Source organism: Hemiscyllium ocellatum, chromosome 29 (assembly GCF_020745735.1).
Source record: "Hemiscyllium ocellatum isolate sHemOce1 chromosome 29, sHemOce1.pat.X.cur, whole genome shotgun sequence".
In the NCBI taxonomy this organism is placed as follows: Eukaryota; Metazoa; Chordata; class Chondrichthyes; order Orectolobiformes; family Hemiscylliidae; genus Hemiscyllium; species Hemiscyllium ocellatum.
The window spans coordinates 45,557,018-45,582,380 of NC_083429.1; the positions used below are offsets into that span (position 1 = coordinate 45,557,018).

General features: G+C 39.8%; 1 protein-coding gene across 4 annotated transcripts in view; it reads left to right on the plus strand.

The window, feature by feature from the left end:
- The first annotated feature begins 1,898 nt into the window (after nt 1-1,898).
- The window catches only part of sik3 (SIK family kinase 3), a 302,157-nt gene continuing 278,692 nt past the window's right edge, over nt 1,899-25,363 (plus strand). For all 4 annotated transcript variants that reach the window (XM_060846766.1, XM_060846767.1, XM_060846769.1 and 1 more), the window contains exon 1: nt 1,899-2,138. In XM_060846766.1, the coding sequence (XP_060702749.1) occupies nt 1,971-2,138 (168 nt within the window). In that variant the 5' untranslated portion in view covers nt 1,899-1,970. The remainder of the gene's footprint in view (nt 2,139-25,363) is intronic.

The following is a 25,363-nucleotide window of genomic DNA, read 5'->3' on the forward strand; positions in this document are numbered from 1 at the left end:
TTCCACCTCAATATGTATGTATGTATGAGTTATTTTGCACTTTCACAATCTAGTATATTGCTTCTGTTTACAACATATTGATATTAATGCTAAAAATATATTGCTTTTGCTTTCTTGAAAATAAAATTTGCCAATGAATTTAAATAAACATGTAAAATGGAAAGAAGTGTAACATTGCGTCCAAATGAAAAAAAAATCTGATACTAATTTTTTGTGGAGAATCACCTGGATCTTGGAATTGGTTTTAAAGATGTGTACCATTTTTACCATGAGACATTAGGGGGAAGTGACATATTGTTGCAATTACATAATAATCAAGTGACGCATATTTGCAAAAGAAACTAAAAAAAATTGAGAAACTTTCTAAATGAAGATAATAATGCAATTTAACGTGCAGTTAATTCCTAGCAAATAAACCAGCATAAATATGTTTTATGAATTAGTAAATAGTGTCTTCCTTTCCAGTCTGACAAGATTGTATTCATTATTCTACTCCACTTAACCTAAAGACCTAAGGAGAAAACTCCAAAATATGGAGTAATGTATAGGGATGGCAAATTCTATTCCTTAAAGAACATTGGTGAACCAGCTGAGTTTTTAAGAACAGTTTTACAGCATGGTTCATTTTGTGCTGAGCTTTAAATGCATTAGATTGATTGCATGCAGTTTCCTCCTATGGTAGGACTTTGAATTCCTTGTTCTAAATCATAATGCAGTGCTGGGATTTTAAAAACGTTCAGGTCTCAGCAAGAAGGAAGGAGCAAGGAGTCGGGGTTTGAGGAAGGGTGGAATTATTAGCAATCACAAAACAGCAACTTATAATTGTGCCTTCGAAATAATGAAAATATCTCATAGCACTTCACGGGATTATTATGAACACCAAGCTTAACACCAAGTCCTATTAGATGACATTAGGGCAGATGATCAAAACCTTGGTTAAAGGGATAAGTTTGAAGGTATGTCCAAGGAGAAAAAACAAATGGAGTGGGACATGAAGAGCGCAATCTGACATTAATCGCAACTAAAAACATAGGAAGCACAGCAAAGTTCCGTTAACACCAGGAGACTGATGTTGGAAGGACAATCTGGAGAAACGCAGCGGATTTGGCAGTAGCTGTGGCGAAACAGAGGTAACATTCCGAGTACAGTATGACTTCTTCTAAACTCAGCATGTCAAGAAGCACAGCTCAAGATACCTAGCAGGTCTGGCAGAAGATCCGTTCCGGAGAAGAGTCATACAGGACCTGACTCGGAACATTATCGCTGTCTTTCCACAGATGCTGCCGAACTGGCTGAATTTCTCTTAGCACTTTTATTTTCAAAATTTCATATTTCCAGCATCTCCTTCCACCTGACCTTCAAAGGGCCTGACTTACAAAATTAACCTTTCTGGTTGACCTGCTGAGCGATTGCAGCATTTTCTGATTTTCAAATGAGTTGCATAGCGGGAAATTGATTGACGCACGATAAAACCATTTCGGGCATGGGGAGAAATAAAACAAAACTGCAAACTTTGAAACGGGATGCTGTGAACTTATAGCTCCGGGGATGGAAAAAAAAAGATAAGGGCATTTGCATTACAGTACACGGTCAATGAAGTGCAGGCGAGCGCAGCTCACTGATAAGATCCAGGAGACGCAAAAGGAAACAAGCTCTCATGGACACTTTGCATTGACGTCAGCGCTCCCGGGCTCTTCCATCGCGTCACCGCCGCGGGCGTGTTTAATGACGAGCGGGAGGGAGTGCGCGCGCACGCTTGCTTGCTCGGGGAGCGCGGACGTTGGCGGGGGGGGGAGTTGGCCGTGGGCGCGCACGCCATCAACACGCGCCCCGCAAGTCCCCGCCCACCTTGTGCCCTGTCGCCTGGGCGTTTCGAGGGGGGGGGGGAGGGAGTCCGCCGTGCGCGCGGGCGCAGGCGCGCTCCTGCTGCCGCCGCCGCCGCCGCTGCTGCTGCTGGTGTTTTCGACAAGATGGCGTCCAGCGGTGCAGTGAGGAACGGGAACCTTCCTCAGCCGCCGCCGCCGCAGCCACATAAAACCGGGCCGGCCAGGATTGGCTACTACGAGATCGAGAGGACCATCGGCAAGGGAAACTTCGCGGTGGTCAAGCTGGCCACTCACATCGTCACCAAGGCCAAAGTAACGTATTCAGATATTTTTTCTCTTCCTTCACCACCACCTCCCCCCCCCCCCAACGTCTCTCGTATTTTGCAGACTTTCTGTATTATCTCACAGATATCCCCGATCACATTACCTCCCCCCTCCCCCTTTGCTCCTCCTGAAGTAACGATCAGCCTCCCCTCCTCTCCAACTTCTATCATCTGGTCTCATGGCGCTTGGACTCTCCCCTCTTTTTACTTCTGAGGGGAGAAGGTGTTTTTCTTCCTCACTTTCCCTTCTCCCAGTCTTTTCCTCCCCAGTTGACACTGAGCTGAGAAATTGATCTTTATTTGAAAGCCAATGGATTGTGAATCTTGCTTGAAGGGGGCCGGAGGGGGGTTTGGGGAAATGAAACTATACCGTCCCTGTGTCTTTTTTGACAGCTGTCAATGGGGCTAAGTGAGGAGAAACCTGTCTTGTTCACCTTCCTCACCTTCCTTCCTCCCCCCCCCCCACTCCCTTCCGAAATCTAGGATTTTGTTAGTCAACCCTCCCCAACCATTTCTGTTCACAAAAAAAAGGGTTTTGTCCAAAATGTCACATTTAGTCCTTTATAACATTATCCAGCCGGTGGGGGTCACGCCAGGCTAGAGCTGTCAATTTGGCCTGTCCTTTGTACCCAGCCACCGTCCGTTTTGAATTTTTTTTCTCTCTCTCTTCCCACGAGTTTTGGAAGAAGTTTCAGGGACTGTTTAACGGCTGGTGTTGCCGTCTGCTTCACGCTTTTTGAAGTGAATAACCGGAGTTCAGTTGAAACGTTCTAGTTAATTTCAATCTCCGTCACTGCGTGAAAAGTACCGAAAGGCAAACGGGGCGAACACATTCATTCGGGATTTATTAAAACAGATTCATTTCTCGAGTTTATTTCAATAAAGGTTGTGCATGTTGATCATTGCTGCGTGCAGTGATTGACAGTGCACAAGTTTAAAGCGATCTATTTGCAGATATATTTACTTCAATTCCAAAGAGGAACTTGTATACACGGTATTTGCTTATTTCTAGTGTGTTGAATGCAATTACTACTGACATGGGATGATTTCTTGCAGTGGCTCATTGTGTAGGACAAAATTTCCCAATATACGTGGATTGTTTAATAAAACTGAACATTTTTGATTTGCTGGAAGTAGAGTAGAATGGAGAAACAATTATCACTTTTCACAGAAAGCAGGGTAGGGGGCGAAACGTTGTCAATTAATGTGCATTTGTATTTTTAGTAACGAATGAAGGATGTAAACTTTATTTTGTGTTTTGGGCTATTCAGGTTTCATACAGTAAACATGCTGCAGCATGATTTGTAAAAAATAGTTTATACTATCTGTAAAAGAGATTGAACGTTGTATTCTCATAGCACAAACTGCTTTTCAATAAAGTGTACATTTATTGTGTTTTATGATGAGCCCAAGTATAGGAGCAGCTTTTTGTCTACTTGTGTAATTAGCAAATTTATGGATGTGCTGCATTATTTTTCCTTTTAGATGTGGTAAAAATGGAGTCAGGATTATGTTTCCTTTTCCAAACTTATTTTGAAATTACAATCGTAGAACTGAGAAATGAGCCAATGCAAAAGTTGTGCTTGTGTGGTAATATTGTCATCGTTGTATTGTGTTAATCAGATGTTGTAAATGATGTTCAATTTAATAAGGGTGTCTTGCTTTAACAACTTAAAATTTAATGTATGGCACCCAGCCAACAGACTAATCTGTTAATGACTTCCTTTAAAAGGTTAATCATAGTAAATTAATTTTGAAGTAGGTGTCCATTAAAAATCTTACTGTACCGTGATGATATAGTTACTGTACTGGTGTAAATGCAGTAGTTAGGAAGACATTTTCTGTAAATAGTATTATACCTAGAAGATAACTTGTGTATTAACGCTTATATGCCAGGAGTACTTCCAACAATTGTTTAATGTATGGTTGTTATTCATTGATTTTACATTTTAGCAATTTTTGGAGATTTCTGTGTGAAAATCCATGCAGAAACAGGTTAATTCATAATGCTGCCGACAGTGTTGGCAGTGGGTCTTTCTTTACCTAGGCACTTCAGTACAACCTGCAATATGTCAATATTAAAATTGGGGGAGCATTGTTCTTTTAAGGGTAATCTGTTTTGAGATTTTATTATGTACCTCTGGAGGAAGTGAGACTCGAACCCAGATCTCCTGGCTCAGGGTCGGAGCACAGCCACTGCACCATGAGTCCATAAGGGACAGTTTTGTAATATTTTTAATCAACTTGTTCAGATATGTTTGGTCACAAACCTGGAATAGATGGGATTTGAATTTGGACCTTCTGGTCCAGACTTAGAACACTACCACTGCCACTGCCACTGAACTCAGAAGAAACTGTTTGTGGATATTTTCTAATGAGTATGTTCAGACGTGTTATAATACATATCTGGAATAGGTGAGTCTTGAACCTGAGTCTCCTGGCCCAAAGGTAGTGACACTATGCAACAAGACCCACCTTCTTCACTGGAGCTTCAATAACTGGGTACACCAATGTTATTGTCAGTTAGTTGATTTTGAATTAAGTTAGTTAACAAAGTGACAACTAGATAAAAAACTTTATTAGTACTGAATGTTGCTTTGTTGATTGACAGTGGTGTTGAGATACAGGAATACTTTATAATTTAATGGAGTTTATTCTTCTGTTCACAATTATTGTATGATCTCCAACTCATAATTTGGGACTTAGTTTTGGGAATTTATTTTAAAATGCATCTCAAAATTGATTTTAACATTTAGTAACTTACTAGAGGATTCATAGCCCCTGACTTGCTCATGTAGCCACAGCACTTATATGGCTAGTCCAGTTTAGATTCTGGCCAATGGCAACCACCCCAGTAGGAACATCCTGGAGGTTAGCATTGACCAGAATCAGTCCTGGCCTAGCTATATAAATACCATAGAGGGCTCTTGTGGTGCAGTGGTAATGTGCCTACCTCTGAGTTGGGAGCCTTAGTTCATGTCTGACCTGCTCTAGAGGTGTATCATAACATCTTTGAACAGGTTGAATGGAAACTATCTTTCAAAAATGTGGCTACAAGAGCAGGTCAGAGGCTAGAAATCCTGTGGTGAGTAACTCATTTGAGTCCTCAAAGACTTCCCACCATCAAGTCAGGAGCATGATGGAATACTTCCTACTTGTCTGGATGGGTGCAGCTTCTACAACACTTAAAAAGTTTGACACCATCCAGGAAAAACAGCTTGTTTGATTGGCACCACATCCATAAACATTCAGTCTCTCCACCCCCAATGCAAAGTAGCAGCAGCGTAACATCTATAAAATGTGGTGCATAAATTCACCAAGATTCCTGAGATGGCACCTTTTCAAACCTACGACCACTGTCATTTAGAAGAACAAGGGCAACAGATACATGGGAAAACTTCCTCCTGCAAATTCCACTCCATGCCACTTACCATCAGATATGTCATTGTTCCTTCACTGTTGCTGGGTCAAAATACTGTATCTCCCTCTCTAAAAGCAAATTGTGTGCACCTACATCATAGAGGCTACAGTGCTTCAAGTTCACCACCATCTTCTCAAGGGCAATTGGAGATGAGCCAGTTCAGTGCAGGCCCATCAAACAAAATCCACATCCCTGAATAAATAAAAAATAAAAATTGCCATTTTTTAAAAGATATATATATTTCATTTTTGTAAACTGGAAATTTTTGAATATCAAAATTTTGTGATGCAACAACACTAATGATATTTCTCCTTCATACTCTTCTTCTCCCAGTCAAGTTGTCCTTTCTTATCTTTAGATATAAGTCGCTTTTTGACTTTTAGATCAGGCATGTGATTTGCTGTTCGGCTTCTGCTAGTGCTGCTTTGTATTTGGTCACTAGGATATGAATAAGACTGACCCATAGTGAATCATCTTGCTCTGCTGTGAGCGAATCTTATCAATGTTTCTAAGTAGTGAATTTAGTGAATTTTGGAGCAGAAATGACTTGCATAATGAAAAGCTTGAAGATATTTCAATTTATATGAAGTTAGAAATGGTTTTAACTTTTATACCTTACATTTGTCCTTGTTATGCCCCTCACGGTGAACCCCATTGCAGTGCTCCTGTTTTTCTTTAATGAAGTGGGAAAGAAGGAGTGGTAGTCCAAATCATAGCTTGTTCACAGCTATTGCCCATGTTATTCTGCGACTGATTTATTAAAAATATACTTTTTTTGAAGAAGGGTAAGGATCCACGTCAGTTTCTCATTCCTGTCTCTGACATGGAATGTTCCATTGTGTGGCATTGCTAAGAAGGGATTTTATTTTGATTTCAGGGAAATGGGAGGAAAGCCAATGAAACCTTGTCATGTTTCTACAAGGAAATATGGGTGAAATGCTTACTTTGTGTTCCTAGCATATTCCTGACCAGAAGCATCTTAAGCGCTGCTTTAATGAAACAGAACTGTTGAAAACGGGTATGAGGTGACCAGATGCCAAGTGTATCCCTCATTTGAATTGGGCTGCATTTATTTCCATATTCTAAATTTACTTCAAAGTAATTGATACTTTTAAGTAGAATAAACTTCTAAAAATCCTAGGCTAACGAGCAGAATTGGTTTACTTTTTGCTTATTGCTTAAATAAACCTTTTATTAGTCATTTGCATAATGGGTTTTATAGATACAAGAATTGTGAGCATTGAAATGTAACAAAGACTGGAGATGTCACAATTGTTTCTAGTCATTTGATTGTCAAGAAAATTTATAGAACTGATATCAGGATGCTAATATTTGATTTAAACATTCTAATTTCTGTTCTAATCTTTAAATTATTCAATAATACAATAGTAGGTGAATATAATAATTCAGTATTTAACTTCAATGATAACAAAAACGTTAGGACATTAGTTATTTTGGTGCAAGCTTATTACCCAGTAATAGTTGAAGTATTGCATTTTTCCTTTCAAATCATTAATTTGTCCACCATTAATCTGGCATCATTTTCTAACTTGAATTTAAAGGCAAGAGTAAATATGTAGCTATTGAGTGGGTCAGTTTTTAGCATTATAATGTAGTGGTTAGATGTTTTGTTCTTGCTTTGTTTGATTGATGGGGACTTTGACCAAAGCTGGCAGAAACAGGCTGTGCCATAATCTTGTGGGTTTCATTTAATGCTATAAAGGTAACAATCTATACAATACTGAAATTCAAAACTCAGTACTTTTGCGACTTAAGTCTGTACATACAGGTCAGTGTTAATGTTTAAGCTGGTTTCCGTTTGTATGAAATCTCTACCATTTGGAGCCAGTCTGCTTGCCTCTTTGGTGTTTCCAGGGAAACAATTGCTGCTCCTGCATCATTACTGGTCTGACTCTGACATCACTGACTGTAATTCTGCACACAGGTAGAGCTTGTGTGATTATTAAAGATTTCTTTTTGTTATGCAGGAAGAACAAGAAGGACATAGAAGCAGTAGTGGGGATAGATACAGAGGTTTGGATATTGTACCCAACCTCCGCTGGGAACCTACGAACAATACAGCAAATTGCACTCCAATGTATTGCAAAAAAATTATATATGAGAGTGTTCAGTTTTTTTAAAAAAACTTGAAGTTTATGTTCATGATTTATGAAATCTGAACATCCCTGGAATATTTTATTGTAACTGTTTATCAACCTGTTACCCAATTATATTTCACAATCCTTCCCATTTATGTGAAATTTGTTTCTAAAACAGTTTATAAATTTTATACAATATGTAAATGAAAAGAAAATAGTAAACTGTGTGAACTAATTCCTTTCAATCAGTCTATCACAGAATAATGACGTTACTTTCTATCTTGTCCTTGATCCTTGTGCCTCCTTCTTTGACCCTGAAATAATTGCAGCATATTACAACTGACTGGCTAATACTAAGGCCTAGTTGAGCTGAAATTTCCTCCACATTCAAAGATCACAAAACTCTTTTATGTTTAGCTTTGGACCAATACCGACATTTTGTGAGCCTCGACTTTGTCAACTTCACCACCACTTCAGTTAAGTCTAGAGGAGCAGAACTCTGGGATTCTGTTCAGATGCAGACTGTGCAGCTTTTCAGTGCAACTGTAGATGGCAAAGCTAATATTTTCATTCATGTTTTTAAACAATGTATCGAGAAGGGTGGCACGGTGGCTCAGTGGTTAGCACTGCTGTCTCACAGCGCCAGGGTCCCAGGTTCAATTCCAGCCTTGGGCAACTGTCTGTGTGTGGAGTTTGCACATTCTCCCCGTGTCTACATGAGTTTCCCCCGGGTGCTCCAGTTTCCTCCCACAGTCAACAGATGTGCAGATCAGGTGAATTGGCCATGCTAAATTGCCCGTAGTGTTAGGTACATTAGTCAGAGGGAAATGGGTCTGGATGGGTTACTCTTCGGAGGGTTGGTGTGGACTGGTTGGGCCGAAGGGCCTGTTTCTGCACTGTAGGTAATTAATCTAATCTAAAAAGAAGTAATAGACATACTTCAAATGTAATTCAAATAAGATTTAGTGTAGAGATGAGTATGGCCCAAAGAAGAAGTGGTAGGTTTTGGTGACGATATGGATCCACTCATGGAATATTTTATAGGATTCATTGGGAGATGGGGTGAATTGTTGTTGGAGAAGTTTTAGAATGTTGTGAATTGTCTCAGCTGCTGTCATGGAATTTTCCACAACTGTCAAAAAGTGAACATATTTTTCAGGGTAGGTTGTGAATTATCCTAAAGTTGCCTCAGTGAGATGGAAGCTTTTAATAACAAGATTTATCTTTTGCAGCTTTGTATGTACTGCACATCTTAGTTTCTCAATGCAGCATCTACAAATTTCCATTTGACTGCCACTGTCTGTGTCCAAACCCAGCATTCCTTATACCTGTCGACTGTCTACAAACATTTTTGTGAATATTTTAAAATTCCTACAAGGTAATGCCCTTCTGTTTCAGTGAGCTTATAATATATTTGCATGACCCTGGTAGTTCTTTGACAGCCATTTACATTTTGTTTTCTCTTGCTAATTCAAATGTTCTCTGCTCCGGGGTCAGTGGCTGTTCTTTCAGCCTATTGTGTCACTTTGCTCCTAAGTTCCAATATCTCTGCTTTACCAGCTTGATTTTTGAAAGTCCATTGAAAGATCTTTCTACTACTTAGTCTTAGGACACACCTCAGTTTTTCTGTTACCTTTATTCCTGCTCAGTATCGTTTTAAACAATCTTTGTACCTTGCAAAACATTTCTCTATTTGAGGCATCTATTCGAAATGTCAATGGTTGTAGGAAGGTCTTGCTCTAAGTGAAAGAATTTCACACTGCATAACATTACCTGAAAAAGTGAATAGATAAATTACATTGTGTAAAATTTCATTTTGCACTACAGCTGTAAGTTATGTTTAACCTCCTTAGCAAGTTGGTGTTGAGATTTAACTCCTTTATGTATGATTTATCACCGCTGGCATGAAAATCAGACTACCGTGGTCTATATGTTACAACAAAGTTTAGTGCTACAAAATGTTATTGTATTGTGATAGATTTTCTAATTGTAGTAAAGGTTTGTGGTGTCTTCTGGTAGAGATTATACTTGATTCCATGGAGAAATATTGAATATGTTTTATTGACTAGGGACATACACAAAAATCAATGCATACCTTTGCCAGTGGGTTTAGATTGACTTGCCTCTTCCCTGACTTTCAGACCATGTAATCTTCCTTTTGGTTCATCACTAAGTTATTGTTCAAAATCTTTTGGGACGTTGAATGTATTGTTCAGACTTGGAGAAGTGGACAGTTAGCAATTGAGTGTTTGTGCAATGATGCACAGTTTCTGTTTGGAACAGGCAAAGTTGCTCAATAGGTTCTTTTTTGTTTGTTTCCTTTTTCATTTTTCATATGATCAATGCATGTTAAAGCATTTCATAATGCCTTTCATAACCTAAGCATGCCTTTAACAATCATATGAATTAGAAACAGCAGTAGGCAACTTGATCCCTCACGTCTGCTCCACAATTCAATAACAATCATGATTTTTAAAATTAATTTATGGGATTAATTTATTAATTCAACAAGAGGATGGGAACATAAATTGTAGTTCCAGTGTCCAGGAGGTTGAGAATAGTGAGGTCAGAACTATGGTTTCAAGGTTGCAAGAGTTCACCGGCAAGCAGGAAGGTGGTTTGAAGTGTGTCTACTTCAATGCCAGGAGCATCCGAAATGAAGTGGGTGAACTTGCAGCATGGGTTGGTACCTGGGACTTCAATGTTGTGGTTATTTCGGAGATATGGATAGAGCAAGGACAGGAATGTTTATTGTGGGTTCCAGAGTTTAGAAGTTTCAGTAAGAATAGAGAAGATGGTAATAGAGGGGGAGGTGTGGCATTATTAGTTAGGCACAGTATTACGGTAACAAAAAGGACATTTGAGGACTCAACTGCTGAAATATAGGCTGAGGTTAGAAACAGGAAAGGAGAGGTCACCCTGTTGGGAATTTTCTATAGGTCTCCAAATAGTTCCAGAGATGTAGAGGAAAGGATAGCAAAGATAACTCTGAATAAGAGTGAGAGTAACAGGGTAGTTTTATGGTGGCTTTAACTTATTGCTGGGGGATAGGACTGCAGGGGATGGGCATGTGGAGCTACCGTGTGTCCTTGATAAGTATGCACCAGTCGGGCAAGGAGGAAGTGGTTGAGCGAGGGAGCCGTGGCTTACTAAAGAAGTTGAATCTCTTGTCATGAGGAAGCAGTCTTATGTTAGGATGAGATATGAAGGCTCATCGCATGTGAGAGTTACAAGTTAGCCAGGAAAGACCTAAAGAGAGAGCTAAGAAGAGCCAGGAGGGGACATGAGAAGTTGTTGGTAGGTAGGATCAAGGAAAACCCTAAAGCTTTCGATAGGTATGTCCGGAATAAAAGAATGACTGAAGAAAGATTAGGGCCAATCAGTGATAAAAGTGGGAAGTTGTGCATGGAGTCTGAGGAGATACGGGAAGCGCTGCATAAATATTTTTCGTTCATATTCACACTGAAAAAGACAATATTGTCAAGGAGAATACTGAGTTACAGGTTATTAGATTAGTCAGGATTGAGGTCCACAAGGAAGAGGTGTTAGCAATTCTGGAAAGTGTGAAAATAGATATGTCCTCTGGGCTGGATAGGATTTATCCTAGGATTCTCTGAGAAGCTAGGAAGGAGATTTCAGAGCCTTTGGCTTTGATCTTTGTTGTCATTGTCCACAGGAATAATGCCAGAAGACTGGAGGATAGCAAATGTTGTCCTCTTGTTCAAGAAGGGGAGTAGAGAACACCCTGGTAATTATAAGCCAGTGAGCCTTACTTTGGTTGTGGGTAAACTGTTGGAAAAGGTTATAAGAGTTAGGATTTATAATCATCTAGCGAGGAATAAGTTGATTAGGGATAGTCAACATGGTTTTGTGAAGGATAGGTCGTGCTTCGCAAACCTTATTGAGCGCTTTGAGATGGTGATCAAACATGTGGATGAGGGTAAAGTGGTTGATATGGTATATGTGGATTTCAGTGAAGAGTTGAAGTTCCTCACGGTAGACTATTGTGCAAAATATGGAGGCATGGAATTGACGGTGATTTGGCGGTTTGAATCAGAAATTGGCTAGCTGAAGGAAGAGATAGGGTGGTGGTTGATGGGAAATGTTCATCCTGGTATTCAGTTACTAGTGGTGTACCACAAAGATCTGTTTTGGGGCTATTGCTGTTTGTCATTTTTATAAATGACCTAAAATAAGGGCGTAGAAGAATGGGTTAGTAAATTACGGATGACACTGAGGTTGGTGGAGTTGTGGGTGGTACTGAAGGATGTTACAGGTTACAGATGGACATGGATAAGCTGCAGAGCTGGGCTGAGAGGTGGCAAATGAAGTTCATTGTGGAAAAGTGTGAAGTGAGTCACTTTGGAAGGAGCAAAAGGAATAAAGAGTACTGGGCTAATGGTAAGATTGTTGGTAGTGTCGATGATCGGAGAGATCCCGATGACCATGTACTGTACATAGATCCCTGAAAGTTGCCACCCAGGTTGATAGGGTTGATAAGAAGGTATACGGTGTGTTAGCTTTTATTGTTAGAGGAAATGTGTTTCGGAGCCACAAAGCCATGCTGCAGCTATAGTGGGCGGCATGGTGGCACAGTGGTTAGCACTGTTGCCTCACAGCGCCTGAGACCCGGGTTCAATTCCCGAATCAGGCAACTGACTGTGTGGAGTTTGCACGTTCTCCCTGTGTCTGCGTGGGTTTCCTCCAGGTCTCCGGTTTCCTCCCACAGTCCAAAGATGTGTGGGTCAGGTGTATTGGCCATGCTAAATTGTCCATAGTGTTAGGCAAGGGTAAATGTAGGGGTATGGGTGGGTTGCGCTTCGGCGGGTCGGTGTGGACTTGTTGGGCCGAAGGGCCTGTTTCCACACTGTAAGTAATCTAATCTAATCTAATCTAATCTAATCTATACAAACATTTGATGTGACCACATTTGGAGTATTGTGTACAGTTCTGGTCACCACATTATAGGACGGATGTGGAAGCTTTGGAAAGGGTTCAGAGGAGATTTACGAGGATGTTGCCTGGTATGGATGGAAGGTCTTATGAGGAAAGGCTGAGGGACTTGAGGCTCTTTTCATTAGAGAGAAGGAGGTTGAGAGGTGACTTAATTGAGACATATAAGATAATCAGAGGGTTAGATAGGGTGGAAAACAAGAGCCTTTTTCTTTGGATGGTGATGGCTAGCCCGAGGGGTCATAGCTTTAAATTGAGGGGTGATAGATATAGGACAGATGTCAGAGGTAGTTTCTTTACTCAGAATAGTTGGGGCATGGAATGCACTGCCTGCAATAGTAGTAGCCTCGCCATCATTAAGGGCATTTAAATGGTTACTGAATAAACATATGGATGAAAATGGAATAGTGTAGGATAGATGGCTTTAGATTGGTTCCACAGGTCAGCACAACATCGAAGGCCGAAGGGCTTGTATTGCCCTGTAATGTTCTATGTTCTATGGGATATGGATGTCGCAGACTAGGCTAGCATGAATTGTACATCCATAGTTGACCAGAGTATGGTTGAGAGTCTGGAATCATGTGCAGGTTAGACCAATTAAGGATGACACGTGTTCTTACCTGAAGTAAGGACGAGTGAACCAGATGGATTTTTATGGCAGCCAACAGTGGTTATTCCAGTTTTTTAAAAATTGCATTCAGATTTCGCCACCTGCCATGGTAGGATTCAAATTTATGTCCTCAGGATATTAGCCTAAAGTCTGGATTACCTGACGAGTGACATTGCCATTCCATTATCACCTCCACATTTCCACCTACTCCAATAACCTGCACAAAATGCAGGTCCAAAATATAACCGAGACAAGCCTATCTCAAAGCGCTTTACAGCGCATGAAGTATTTTGAAGTATTACCACTGTTATAATGTAGGCAATAGAACCAATTGAAAATCACTTTCTTACCCATCAATAGCTTGATATTTCATGGAGGTGAGGCAAGTCAAACCATGGAGCATCTTGTAAACCATTCCTTCCTAGGGTTCTTCTTTGCCTAAATATATTATCACCACTCTGCACCATCAGAGGTCTTAGATTCAAAGATTAATTTAAATGTCAACATCCAAGTTTGTTTTCAAGTTACTACACAAATTCCTTTTTAAACAAGCGATTTATTCGTGTTGGTGTAAGTATGCCTTTATAAGGTTATCTTGGTCTCGTTGATGTTATTTATCAAAATGGGTGGAACTCCACTCATCTCTGAACTTGGTTTATAACAACTGGTTGCTGAAAAAAACATACTGTTTGATTATTAGTTTGCATATCAACAAGAGATAGTACAGAGAAAATAATTTAGTTCACAACATGCTTAATTTTATTGGCAGCGAAACAACAGTTGATTGAAGTTTACTTTTCATATGTATTGCTAATTATGGAAATGGTAAGAGGCTAAAGAAGCTGAGAACATAGAACTTGGGATCTTGTGTTTCAATAACATCACTTTTTACTTTTTGAGAGGGCTGTCAAAGTAGCTTATTTGTCTTAAAACCCTTCAACATGAATTTTGGATCAACATTATTTATTTATATTTAACTGTGGGAAGATACATTATTTTAATGCAAAGCATTTTCCATTTCTTCCACTTTTGTAGTTCTTTAACAATATTTGGAAAGTAAACATTTAGAACTATCAGATAAAGCCTTAATTGCTTGCCAGATTGTTTTCACTTTAAATAATGCCCAACTTAGTTTAGCAGGTTTATGCAGTTTATTTTTTTTCAATAAATAGTGTGCAAGTGTAGGAGGAAAGAGATACAATTCAAGCATGTGTATATAATCTGTCATCCGATGCCTGTTATTGTAGAATTTAATAAATACTGCATTTGTTTATCTTGAGGCAAAACATTTTGTTTTGTTTACTTAACCATTTTCATATTGATTATAAACAATTTTGTATCACTGTAGTGGAAAATGGTCTTTGTAAATGTATAATTAACAAATATAGTATCAGGCACTGATACTACAGTACAGTCACACTTTACAGCTTAATTAAAAAACTAAAATTGCTTCACACTGGTAGTAAACTTAAGAGTGTAAATTATGTGTGATGGCCGAATTGGTTCCTGAGTGAAATGTAATGTGAGATTCTGTCTTCCAGGTGTAATTTCCATTTAGTATTGGTGTTGGGATGGGTCTTTAACACCGAGGTCAGGCTCAAAAATAAAGTGGTGAAACATTTTGGTCGTGACAATGTGGTTGTAATGCCTTCCTGACTCTGATATATTTTACTGTTCCTTCATCATTGTTGAGTCAATAAATTGGGATTTCCTATCTGACACTGTTCTTGAAGTACAATCATCAGGAGTAGGCCAGAGGTTCCAGAAGAAAGACCACTTACCAGCAGGCAATAGATACTCCAGGAACAGAGTAAAAACATGCTGTTTACAGATTGGAAGTTATATTTTCCCTTGATGCATTCAAGGCCAAGCAGCTTCTTTGGTAATAGAATTATATTAAATTTTGGTGGTTGTGGGTGATATCACCAAGGTTCTTCAAACATCCCTTGCTCAAAGTTCAATATCTGTATGATGCATGATTTTCCGTTTTACTGCTTGGAAACTAATAAAACATGGTGAAATAGATTACTGTTTGTAGTATGTTTGGGATAATACAAGAGTTTGAAAATGTCTAATTTTTCCCAGCCAGAACTTGTACTGAACAGGTTCTCAGTAAAAAGGAAGTACAAAGTTCAAAAAAGAAAGAAGCATTGTGACTTCTAACCACATTTGCCATTAGTGAAGGCTTTCACTGTCATCTCTATTGATAAGGAGATAAAGGATTCCCTGATGCATTTCTAAATCTGGTGCCTTTGTTGAGAATAAATATCTTTCACAGTTGCTGTCAATAATTTCCTCATTGTATGCTTTGGTCAGTAGCTATTTATAATGTAGATTGAACAAACTATTCCTGGGGAAATGTACACAGCTAGAAACATTCTTTTAGAGAGCAGAAGTCGTGTAGGATAATCAAACCGTAGACATTTAGAGCCGAAAAGACCATTCAGTTAAACATAGCAATGTAACTTTGTGCAAAAGTGTGCACTGGAACTCCTTCCTCTCAATGTTGTAGGTGTACCTACACCAAATGGATTGCGGTAATTCAAGAAGGATGCTCACCACTATCTTCTCAAGAATAGCTCGGGATAGGCAGTGAATGCTGGTTCATCCAGCAGTGCCCACATCTCATGAGTGAATTAAAAGAAACAAAGACCAGTTCCATTGCTTGTTATATTTTCGTGTATCTTCCTCTGTGAAAATTATTTACCAAATTTTCGCTTAAAATATATTTGTCCCTGCCTCCAAGAAAATAATTATGTCCCGATCTCTCTTCTTCTTGCTTCTGTAGTGATGATTTAAAATTGATGATCACTTGCCTATAATTTCTAATCTATAAGTCTTTCTCTCTTTACTTTATCAGAAAGCTTTCATATTAAAAAAAAACTAATCAGCTTTTAGATTTTTATATACTGGATAGTAGACTGGAATTTCAAGTCTGTCCTCATAACTACAGTTTCCCAAGCCTGTTATCATCCTTGAGTATCTATGTTGTATGCTCCTTTTAATATACTTTAACCTTTGGTGCACCCGAAACTTCTCATGATGAACTTAACCAGTAAATTATTAAATCTAAAGTTTTGATTTCTATACTTATCAATATAACAGAAAATAACACTTTGATTGGTGTTTAGAAGAACCTGCAACATATAATGCTTTATGTTTCAACAGTACACACTATTTATGAATATACATCACAGTGGAAAGATTATTTAAGCTGTTAGCATTAATGAGTTTTTAAAAAAAGGGATTTTTTTTCTCCATTTATCTATTCTTTCTTACTGGCTTTGTTCATGCTGTTTTGCTTTAGTACCTTCACTTCATCTTTGGTGATGTTCGTTCATGTTCGAACTTAATGTCCATTTCCATGTGCTCCCAGTCGGAGTCCCTGGTCACCTTGATTTCCTTTATCCTCTTTAGCCCAGAGACTCAGAGCAATTGTAGCTCTAGCCACATACCAACTGTAGATGAAATTGAGATCGACTTGGTCCATAATAAGTCTGTGCCACTTTCCTACCAAGGCAAAATTTGGATTAAGGTTCTCTCCCATTAATATTGTACAAATAACCCTGTACTTCTGTGTTTAAAGAGCACACAATATGAATGTGCAATTGACACATTAGACTCAGGGAAATATGTTCAACTTTCTTATCTATGTTTTGAAATTTGGTCATGTGAGCATGCAGCAGAAGGTGAATGTTGCTGTTTGAGTTATGATTGGTAAGTGGCAAGCACGTTGTGAAATAATAAAAATCCAGTCTTCCCCTACAGGTTATTATTGATGGTGTTGGAAACACACTTTCAAATTGTTTCTGGACTACTGACTGAATTAATTATTGTTCTGACATTATTAAATAGAGTCAGTTGTGCTATAATGCACATTTCTTCAATGTCAATTGGCTATTACGTTATTGAAGAATATAGACCATTATTTGTGGAACACAAGCTTTCCTTACCTGTATTAGCTATAACCCAATTCTAGTTCCATTAGTTTAAGGTTAAAGGTGGATAAATCCCCAGGACCTGATCAGGTCTACCCTAGACCTCTGCGGGAAGCTAGAGAAATGATTGCTGGGCCTCTTGCTCAGATATTTGTATCTTGGATAGTCACAAGTGAGGTGCCGGAAGACTGGAGATTGGCTAATATGGTACCATTATTTAAGAAGGGTGGTAAAGACAAGCTAGGGAACTATAGACCGGTGAGCCTGACCCCAGTGGTGGGCAAGTTGTTGGAGGGAATTCTGAGGGACAGGATGTACATGTATTTGGAAAGGCAAGGACTGATTAGGGATAGTCAACATGGCTTTGTGCATGGGAAATCATGTCTCACAAACTCAATTGAGTTTTTTGAGGAAGTAACAAAAAGGATTGATGAGGGCAGAGCAGTAGATGTGATGTACATGGACTTCAGTAAGGCATTCAACAAGGTTCCCCATGGGAGACTGATTAGAAAGGTTAGATCTCATGGAATGCATCGAAAACTAGCCATTTGGATATAGAACTGGCTCAAAGGTAGAAGACAGAGGGTGGTGGTGGAGGGTTGTTTTTCAGACTGGAGGCCTGGGACCACTGGAGTGCCTCAAGGATCGGTGTTGGGTTCTCTACTTTTTGTCATTTACATAAATGATTTGGATGCGAGCATAAGAGGTACAGTTATTAAGTTTGCAGATGACACCAAAATTGGAGGTGTAGTGGACAGCGAAGAGGGTTACCTCAGATTACAACAGGATCTTGACCAGATGGGCCAATGGGCTGAGAAGTGGTAGATGGAGTTTAATTCCGATAAATGCAAGGTGCTGCATTTTGGGAAAGCAAATCTTAGCAAGACTTAAAAACTTAATGGTAAGGTCCTAGGGAGTGTTGCTGAACAAAGAGACCTTGGAGTGCAGGTTCATAGCTCCTTGAAAGTGGAGTCACAGGTAGATAGGATAGTGAAGGTGGTGTTTGGTATGCTTTCCTTTATTGGTCAGAGTATTGAGTACAGGAGTCAAGAAGTCATGTTGCTGCTGTACAGGATATTGGTTAGACCACTGTTGGAATATCGCGTGCAGTTCTAGTCTCCTTCCTATTGAAAAGATGTTGTGAAACTTGAAAGGGTTCCGAAAAGATTTACAAGGATGTTGCCAGGGTTGGAGCATTTGAGCTATAGGGAGAGGCCGAATAGGCTGGGGCTCTTTTCCCTGGAGCGCTGGAGGCTGAGGAGTGACCTTATAGAGGTTTACAAAATTACGAGGGGCATGGATAGGATAAATAGACAGTCTTTTCCCTGGGGTCGGGAAGTCCAGAACTAGAGGGAATAGGTTTAGGATGAGAGGCGAAAGATATGAAAGAGACCTAAGGGGCAGCTTTTTCACGCAGTGTGGTACGTGTATGGAATGAGCTGCCAGAGGAAGTGGTGGGGGCTGGTACAATTGCAATATTTAAGAGGCATTTGGATGGGTGTATGAATAGGAAGGGTTTAGAGGGATGTGGGCTGGGTGCTGGCAGGTGGGACTAGATTGGGTTGGGATATCTGGTCGGCATGGACAGGTTGGACTGAAGGGTCTGTGTCCATGCTATACATCTCTATGACTCTAAATGGTGCTGCTATTAAACAATTTTCGTAATACATGGATTCCACTGGAGCGGAGCTATCGCGTTATATCTGAACAGACTATAGTTTATACAGTTTGACATAAAGATGCTCTTGATATTTAAGAAATCTAGCAGAATGCTGAAAATCCTCTGAAAAATGTATAAAGCTTTCTGATGTATTTCATTTATTGTAGATTTTATATTTAATAGACTGAAATAAAATTCAAGCTGTGACATTTTAAGAGTGAAAAGTAAGTGTGTAAAAAAAAAATCAGCAGCAAAAGGCTAGAAGCAAGCCATTTGAGAATTTGGTAGCTCTGAAATTAATATTTGATGTCAATTTGTGACTCTAATACATACCAGATGACCAAGGATTTTATTTGACTGTTGTGTTAGCTACTACTATGTACAATTGTATCCTGAATAGCGGTTTAGTAAATTCAGATTCCATTAGCTGTTTATATATGTGTAGAAAATATTTCTGACCACAAACATTCCGTGTATTACTTTTTATCTTTCTGGTATTGGGCTAGCATATCAGGGAAATTAAGCTCCATTGTGTCTGTTTTAATAGAAACACTGTTATCCCTGCAAAAATTGTGGTCTGTGTATTCATGCCAAAGAAGAAGTGATTGTGGCTTGAGTGTCTCATGAGGCCTATTTTAAATAGGGCTGCAGTCTTGTACTTGAGCACTTTCTAAAGAGATCATGCTTTTTTATATTTTTCGAAGTACGTACTATTGACCAATCTAGTGCAATGACAAGCAAAATATTATGATGTGATACAATTAACATTTAGATCTACCATGTATCTTGTAGATAATTTCAGCAATGTGTACTGAGTGTTGGTGGTGGAGGGAGTAGGTGCTGTTGAATGTGATGACAGTCAAGCAAGCTGCTTTCCCCTGGATGGTGTTAAACTTCTTGAATATTGTTGGAGTTGCAACCATCCAGGCAAATGTATTCCATCTCACTCCTGACTTGTGCGTTGTAAATGGTGGAAGGCTTTGTGGAGTCAGATCAGTTACTTGCTGCAGAATTCCTAGCCTCTGACCAGCTTTTGTAGCCATTGCATTTCTATTGAGAGTCCTTTTGAGGTTTTTCTTCGATGGCAACCCCCATGATATGGATAGTGGGGGTTTCAATGATGATAACACTAGTGAATGTCAAGGGGCATTGATTTTATAAGTTTAATTGGATTATGCTATTGCCTGACATTTTGTGTGGTGCCTTTGCCACCCTCTGTTCCTCCTCTAAGTGTCGTTTAACATGGGTGGAGTACTGATGCGTCAGCTGAGGGAGGATGGTAAATGGTAATGTATCAGCTGAGGGGAGGAGGTTTTCTTTTCCATGTTTAACCTAAAGCCATGAGACTTCATGGGCCCAGTGTCAATGTAACTGGAGCTGGAATATTGTTGAAGTTGGAGGAGAGTTATGTTTTTCCTTCTTGATGGTTACCTCACTGCCTGCTGCACACTCCGTCTAACAGCTATATTCTTTAGGGCCTGACTAGACTGTCAGTAGTGGAGCTGCTGAGACACTCTTGGTAATGGATATTGTAATCCCCCAACTAGAGTACTCTCTATGCCGTTGACATTCTCAGTGCTTTTTCCAAGTGGTGTTCAACATTGAGGAGTACTCATTCATCAGCCTATTTGGGGATGGTACAGGATAATCAGCAGGAAGTTTCCTTGTCTGTGCTTGACCTGATGCAATAAGACTTCATGGGGTTGGAATATCAATGTTGAGGACTCTCAGCCGGCTGGAAACCACTGTACTGCCTTTCCCACTGACTTTGTCCTGATGGTGGAAGAGGACATATCCATGGATTATGATCCTTGGCACCTCAATAATTAGCTGCTAATCAATAACTAATAATTAGATTTTAAATGAATTAATTGCATTCATTTTTAGAGTTTCTTTTTGAGCTTTCCAATGAGACATTTTGGTGCTTCCGTGAGAAATTAATTCAAACAAATATGATCTTAATGTATGTCATACGCCTTCATTTAAACTATGAAATTGTTGTAGCACTCATTCCTACAATGCAATATCTCATAGTAAAGTTAGATTTATGGGATACTCCAGGTAATTATAGGCTGGTGAGTCTGACGTAAATGGTAGGAAAATTTCTGGAGGAGATATTGAGGGACAGGATATATTCCATTTGGAAGAAAACAGGCTTACCAGTAATGGGCAGCATGGTTTTGTGTGAATAACAGGATTCTTTAAGGAGGTGACAAAGTTGGTTGATGGGGGAAGTGCTGTAGATGTCATATACATGGCCTTTAGTAAGACATTTGATAAGGTTCCCCATGATAGGCTGATGGAGAAGGTAAAGTCGCTTGGGGTCCAGGGTGTTCTAGCTAGATAGATAGAGAACTGGCGAGGCAACAGGAGTCACAGAATAGTAGTGAAAGGGACTTTCTCAAAATGGAGACCTGTGACCAGTGGTGTTCCAGAGGGATTCGTGCTGGGACAACTTATAACTTATTTGAAGGAAGGTATCGGTTGCTTGATTAGCAAGTTTGCAGATGACACCAAAATTGGTGGAGTAGCGTATAGTGAAGGGGACAGTCAGAGAATACAGCAGAATATAGATAGATGGGTAGAGAAATGGCAGATGGAGTTCAATCTGGGCAAATGCAAGGTGATACATTTTGGAAGATCCAATTCAAGAGCAAACTATACAGTCAGTGGTAAAATCCTGGGGAAAATTGATGTACAGAGAGCTCTGGGTGTTCAGGTCCATTGTTCCCTGAAGGTGGCAACACAGGTCAGTAAAGTGGTCAAGAAGGCATATGGCATGCTTTCCTTCATGGACGGGGTACTGAATACAAGAGTTGGCAGGTCATATTACAGTCGTGTAGGACTTTGGTTCAGCAGCATTTGGAATACTGTTTACCGTTCTGGTCGCCACATTACAAAAGGATGTGGATGCTTTGGAGAGGGTGCTGAGGAGGTTCACCAGGAGGGTTCAGAAAAAATTTACAAGAATGTTGCTAGGGTTGGAGGATTTGAGCTATAGAGAGAGCTGAACAGGCTGGGGCTGTTTTTCCCTGGAGCGTCGGAGGCTGAGGAGTGACGTTATAGAGGTTTACAAAATTATGAGGGGTATGGATACGATAAATAGACAAAGTCTTTTCCCTGGGGTCGGGAGTCCAGAACTAGAAGGCATAGGTTTAGGGTGAGAGGGGAAAGATATAAAAGAGACCTAAGGGACAACTTTTTCACACAGAGTGTGGTACGTGTATGGAATGAGCTGCCAGAGGATGTGGTGGAGGCTGGTACAATTGTAACATTTATGAGGCATTTGGATGGGTATATGAATAGGAAGGGTTTGGAGGGATATGGGCCGGGTGGGACTAGATTGGGTTAAGATATCTGGTCGGCATGGAGAGGTTGGACTGAAGGGTCTGTTTCCATGCTATATATTATCTCTGAGTCTATGTCGCCTGGTATGGAGGGTGCTAGCTATGAAGAAAGGATTATTTTCATTAGAAAGACAGAGGTTGAGGGGAGACTTGATTGAGGTCTGCAAAATCATGAGAGGTATGGACAGGGTGGATAGTGAGAAGCTTTTTCCCAGAGTGCAGAACTCAATTACTCAGGGTCACAAGTTCAAAGTGAGAGGGGAAAGGTTTAGGGGCAATATGCAAGGAAAGTTCTTTGTGTAGAGGGTGGTAGGAGCCTGGAACATGTTGCCAGCAGAGGTGATAGAGGCAGGAACGATAGTGTCATTTAAGATGTCTCTAGACAGACTGGACAAGGAGCAGACGGATACAAATCTTTAGATGATAGGCGGCAGGTTTAGACAGGATCTGGATTGGTGCAGGCTTGGAGGGCCAAAGGACCTGTTCTTGTGCTGTAATTTTTCTTTGTTCTTTGTTCTTGACTAAGCCACTCTATTTTCAGTAATAAATTCATCCTGAGTTCTTCTACCTGTTTAATCAAATTGATAATGCAGAGGTATGCATTGTAACTTTCTTTTCTATGCCCTTCTTTGTATGAATAAATTGTGATGTAATTCATAGCACTGCATTTTGAGTGCAGTGCTTGGATTTGATTGTAAAATCCCCATTGACATTCTATTGGAGTCCTGAGGGAGCACATCATTGTCAGAGGAACCATGCTCTGAATGATAGAGTACATTCATTCTGTAGTTATTAAAGACCTAATACCACTACCTGAAGAGCAGGAGGTTCTCTGGGTACTTTGGTTGATAAGGTACCAACGTTTGGCTACTTATATATAAAAAAATTAACTTGTGGGAATTTTGCGTCACTGGCTGTCTAGCATTTATTGCCCATCCCGAGTTGTCCTTGAGAAGTGTTGGTGAGCTGTCTGTTTGAACGGCTGCAGTCCATGTGCCACAGCCCTTAGGGAGGGAATTCAGAATTTTGACCCAGTGCCAAAGAAGGAACGGTGATATATTTCCAATTCAGGATGGTAAGTGGCCCCATGTACCTGCTGCCTTTGTCCTCCTAGATGAAAGTAGTCATAGGTTTGAAAGGTACGTTTTAAGGACCTTTTGAAATTTTTTGTAGATAAGACTCCATGGTGTGGGAGTGTTATGTGAGTAAAAGTTGTCTAACTACTGAAAAACATTAAGGTACATATGTCCCTAATGTCTGATGGGATCTATCCCAGCTTACTGAAGGAGGCAAAGAAGGAAATTGCTGGGGTCTTGAAGAGATTTTTTTTTTAATCCTCTTTAGCCATATATGAGGTTCCAGAAAACTCCAGAATAGCTGGTGGTTTATTTAAGATTTGCAACAGCGATAATCCAGGAAATTGTAGGTTGGGGAGCCCTACATCATTGGTAGGGAGATTTTTGGAGAAGATTCTTGGGGACAAGGATTTACTTGCATTTGGTAAAGAACAGACTAATTATGGATAGTCAGTGTGACTTTGTGCCGGGGAGATCTTGTGTCACAAATTTGAATGAGCTGTTTGAGGAAATGGCAAAGACGATCGATGAGAGTAAGGCAATGGATATTGTCTATTTGCATTTTATCAAAGCACTTGACAAAGTCGCTCATGGTAGGCTGGTCCAGAAACTTAGGTCACATGGGACCCACAGTAGGTTGGTACTTTGGATGCAAAATTGGCTTGGTTATAGAAGACAGAAGGTAGTTGTGGAGAGGTGTTTTTCTGACTGGAGGTCTGTGACCAGTAATGTTCAGCAAGGATCAGTGCTGGGACCTCTGTTGTTTGTAATATTTCTAAATGGTTTGGATGAAAATGTGATCTGATTTATAAGTTTGCAGATGAAATGAAAATGAGTAAAGTTGTGAATAGTGAGGAAGATTATCAAAGAACACAGCAGGGAATAGATTAGTTGGAAAGTTGGGTGGAGAAATGGCAAATGATGTTTAATCTGGAAAAGTGAGAGTTGATGCATTTTGGGAAGTCAATTGCAAGAGGAAAGTATTAAATTTCAAGATCCTTATGAGTATTGATGTACAAAGGGATCTTGGGGTGGAAGTCCATAGCTAACTGAAAGTGTCCACTCACATGGATAAGGTGGTAAAGCTTGCCTTCATCAGTTCGAGCATTGGGTGTAAAAGTTGGCAAGCCATGTTGCAACTGTTTAATTAGGCCACATTTGGAGCGTTTGTGCAGTTTTGGTTGCCACACTATAGAAAGATGTGGAGATTTTCAAGAGCGTGCAAAAAGAGATTTGCCAGGATGTTGCCTGGATTGGAGTGTATTAGTTCTAAGAGAAAGTTTGGAAACTTGGATTGTTTTGCTAGAGTGTTGGAGGCTGAGGGAGAAACCTAATAGAAGTATATAAAGCTATGAGAGACATGGGTAGGGTGGATAGTCAAAGTCTTTTTCAGAGGTTGGAAACTTCACTTACTTGGGTGGGTGGTGTGATGAGGCGGGGGAAATGATTTAAAGGGAGGGGGATGTTTAAAGCACGTGTGTGAGGGTAGGGACTTTGCACAGGCAGATGGGACAGTTTAAAATAATTTAAAATATCATCATGGTCAGCACAGATAGTGGCCCGAAGATCCTGTTCCTAAGCTGTACTGTTGTATGTTCTATCTAATAGAAGGCAACGTTGGGATAAAGGTTACATTTTCAGGACGGCAACCTGGAACTAGTGAAGTGCTGCATGGGACAGTGTTGGGGCTACAATTATTTACAATAGATATTAATGCTTATCTCAAGCTGGATGAGCAACCTGGGACCTACTACTGTCTTTGGATCATGGTTGAGCAATACTGAAGACAAATGAATAAGGTGGGAAATCTTGAAAAGAAGAGAAAGAAAGGAAAAACATGTAATCATTGAGACAATGAACAGTCATGCAATCTTGCTGCAAATTTCTCAGGTCAATGAGTTATTAAACACAGCTGGTATTTACTTGTTGAGTGGCAACTCTTTGCGGGTGTAAGAAATTAGATGAATTTTAAATGCAGAAATTCTTTGTTACTGGGTTAGGAAAAGTTAATGTGTTATGCTGTTATCATGCATGGATGACAGAAATAACTGACTTGACAATCTCCATATTTGTTGTAATTGCAGTGACTACTTAAAAAAAAACCTCTCAT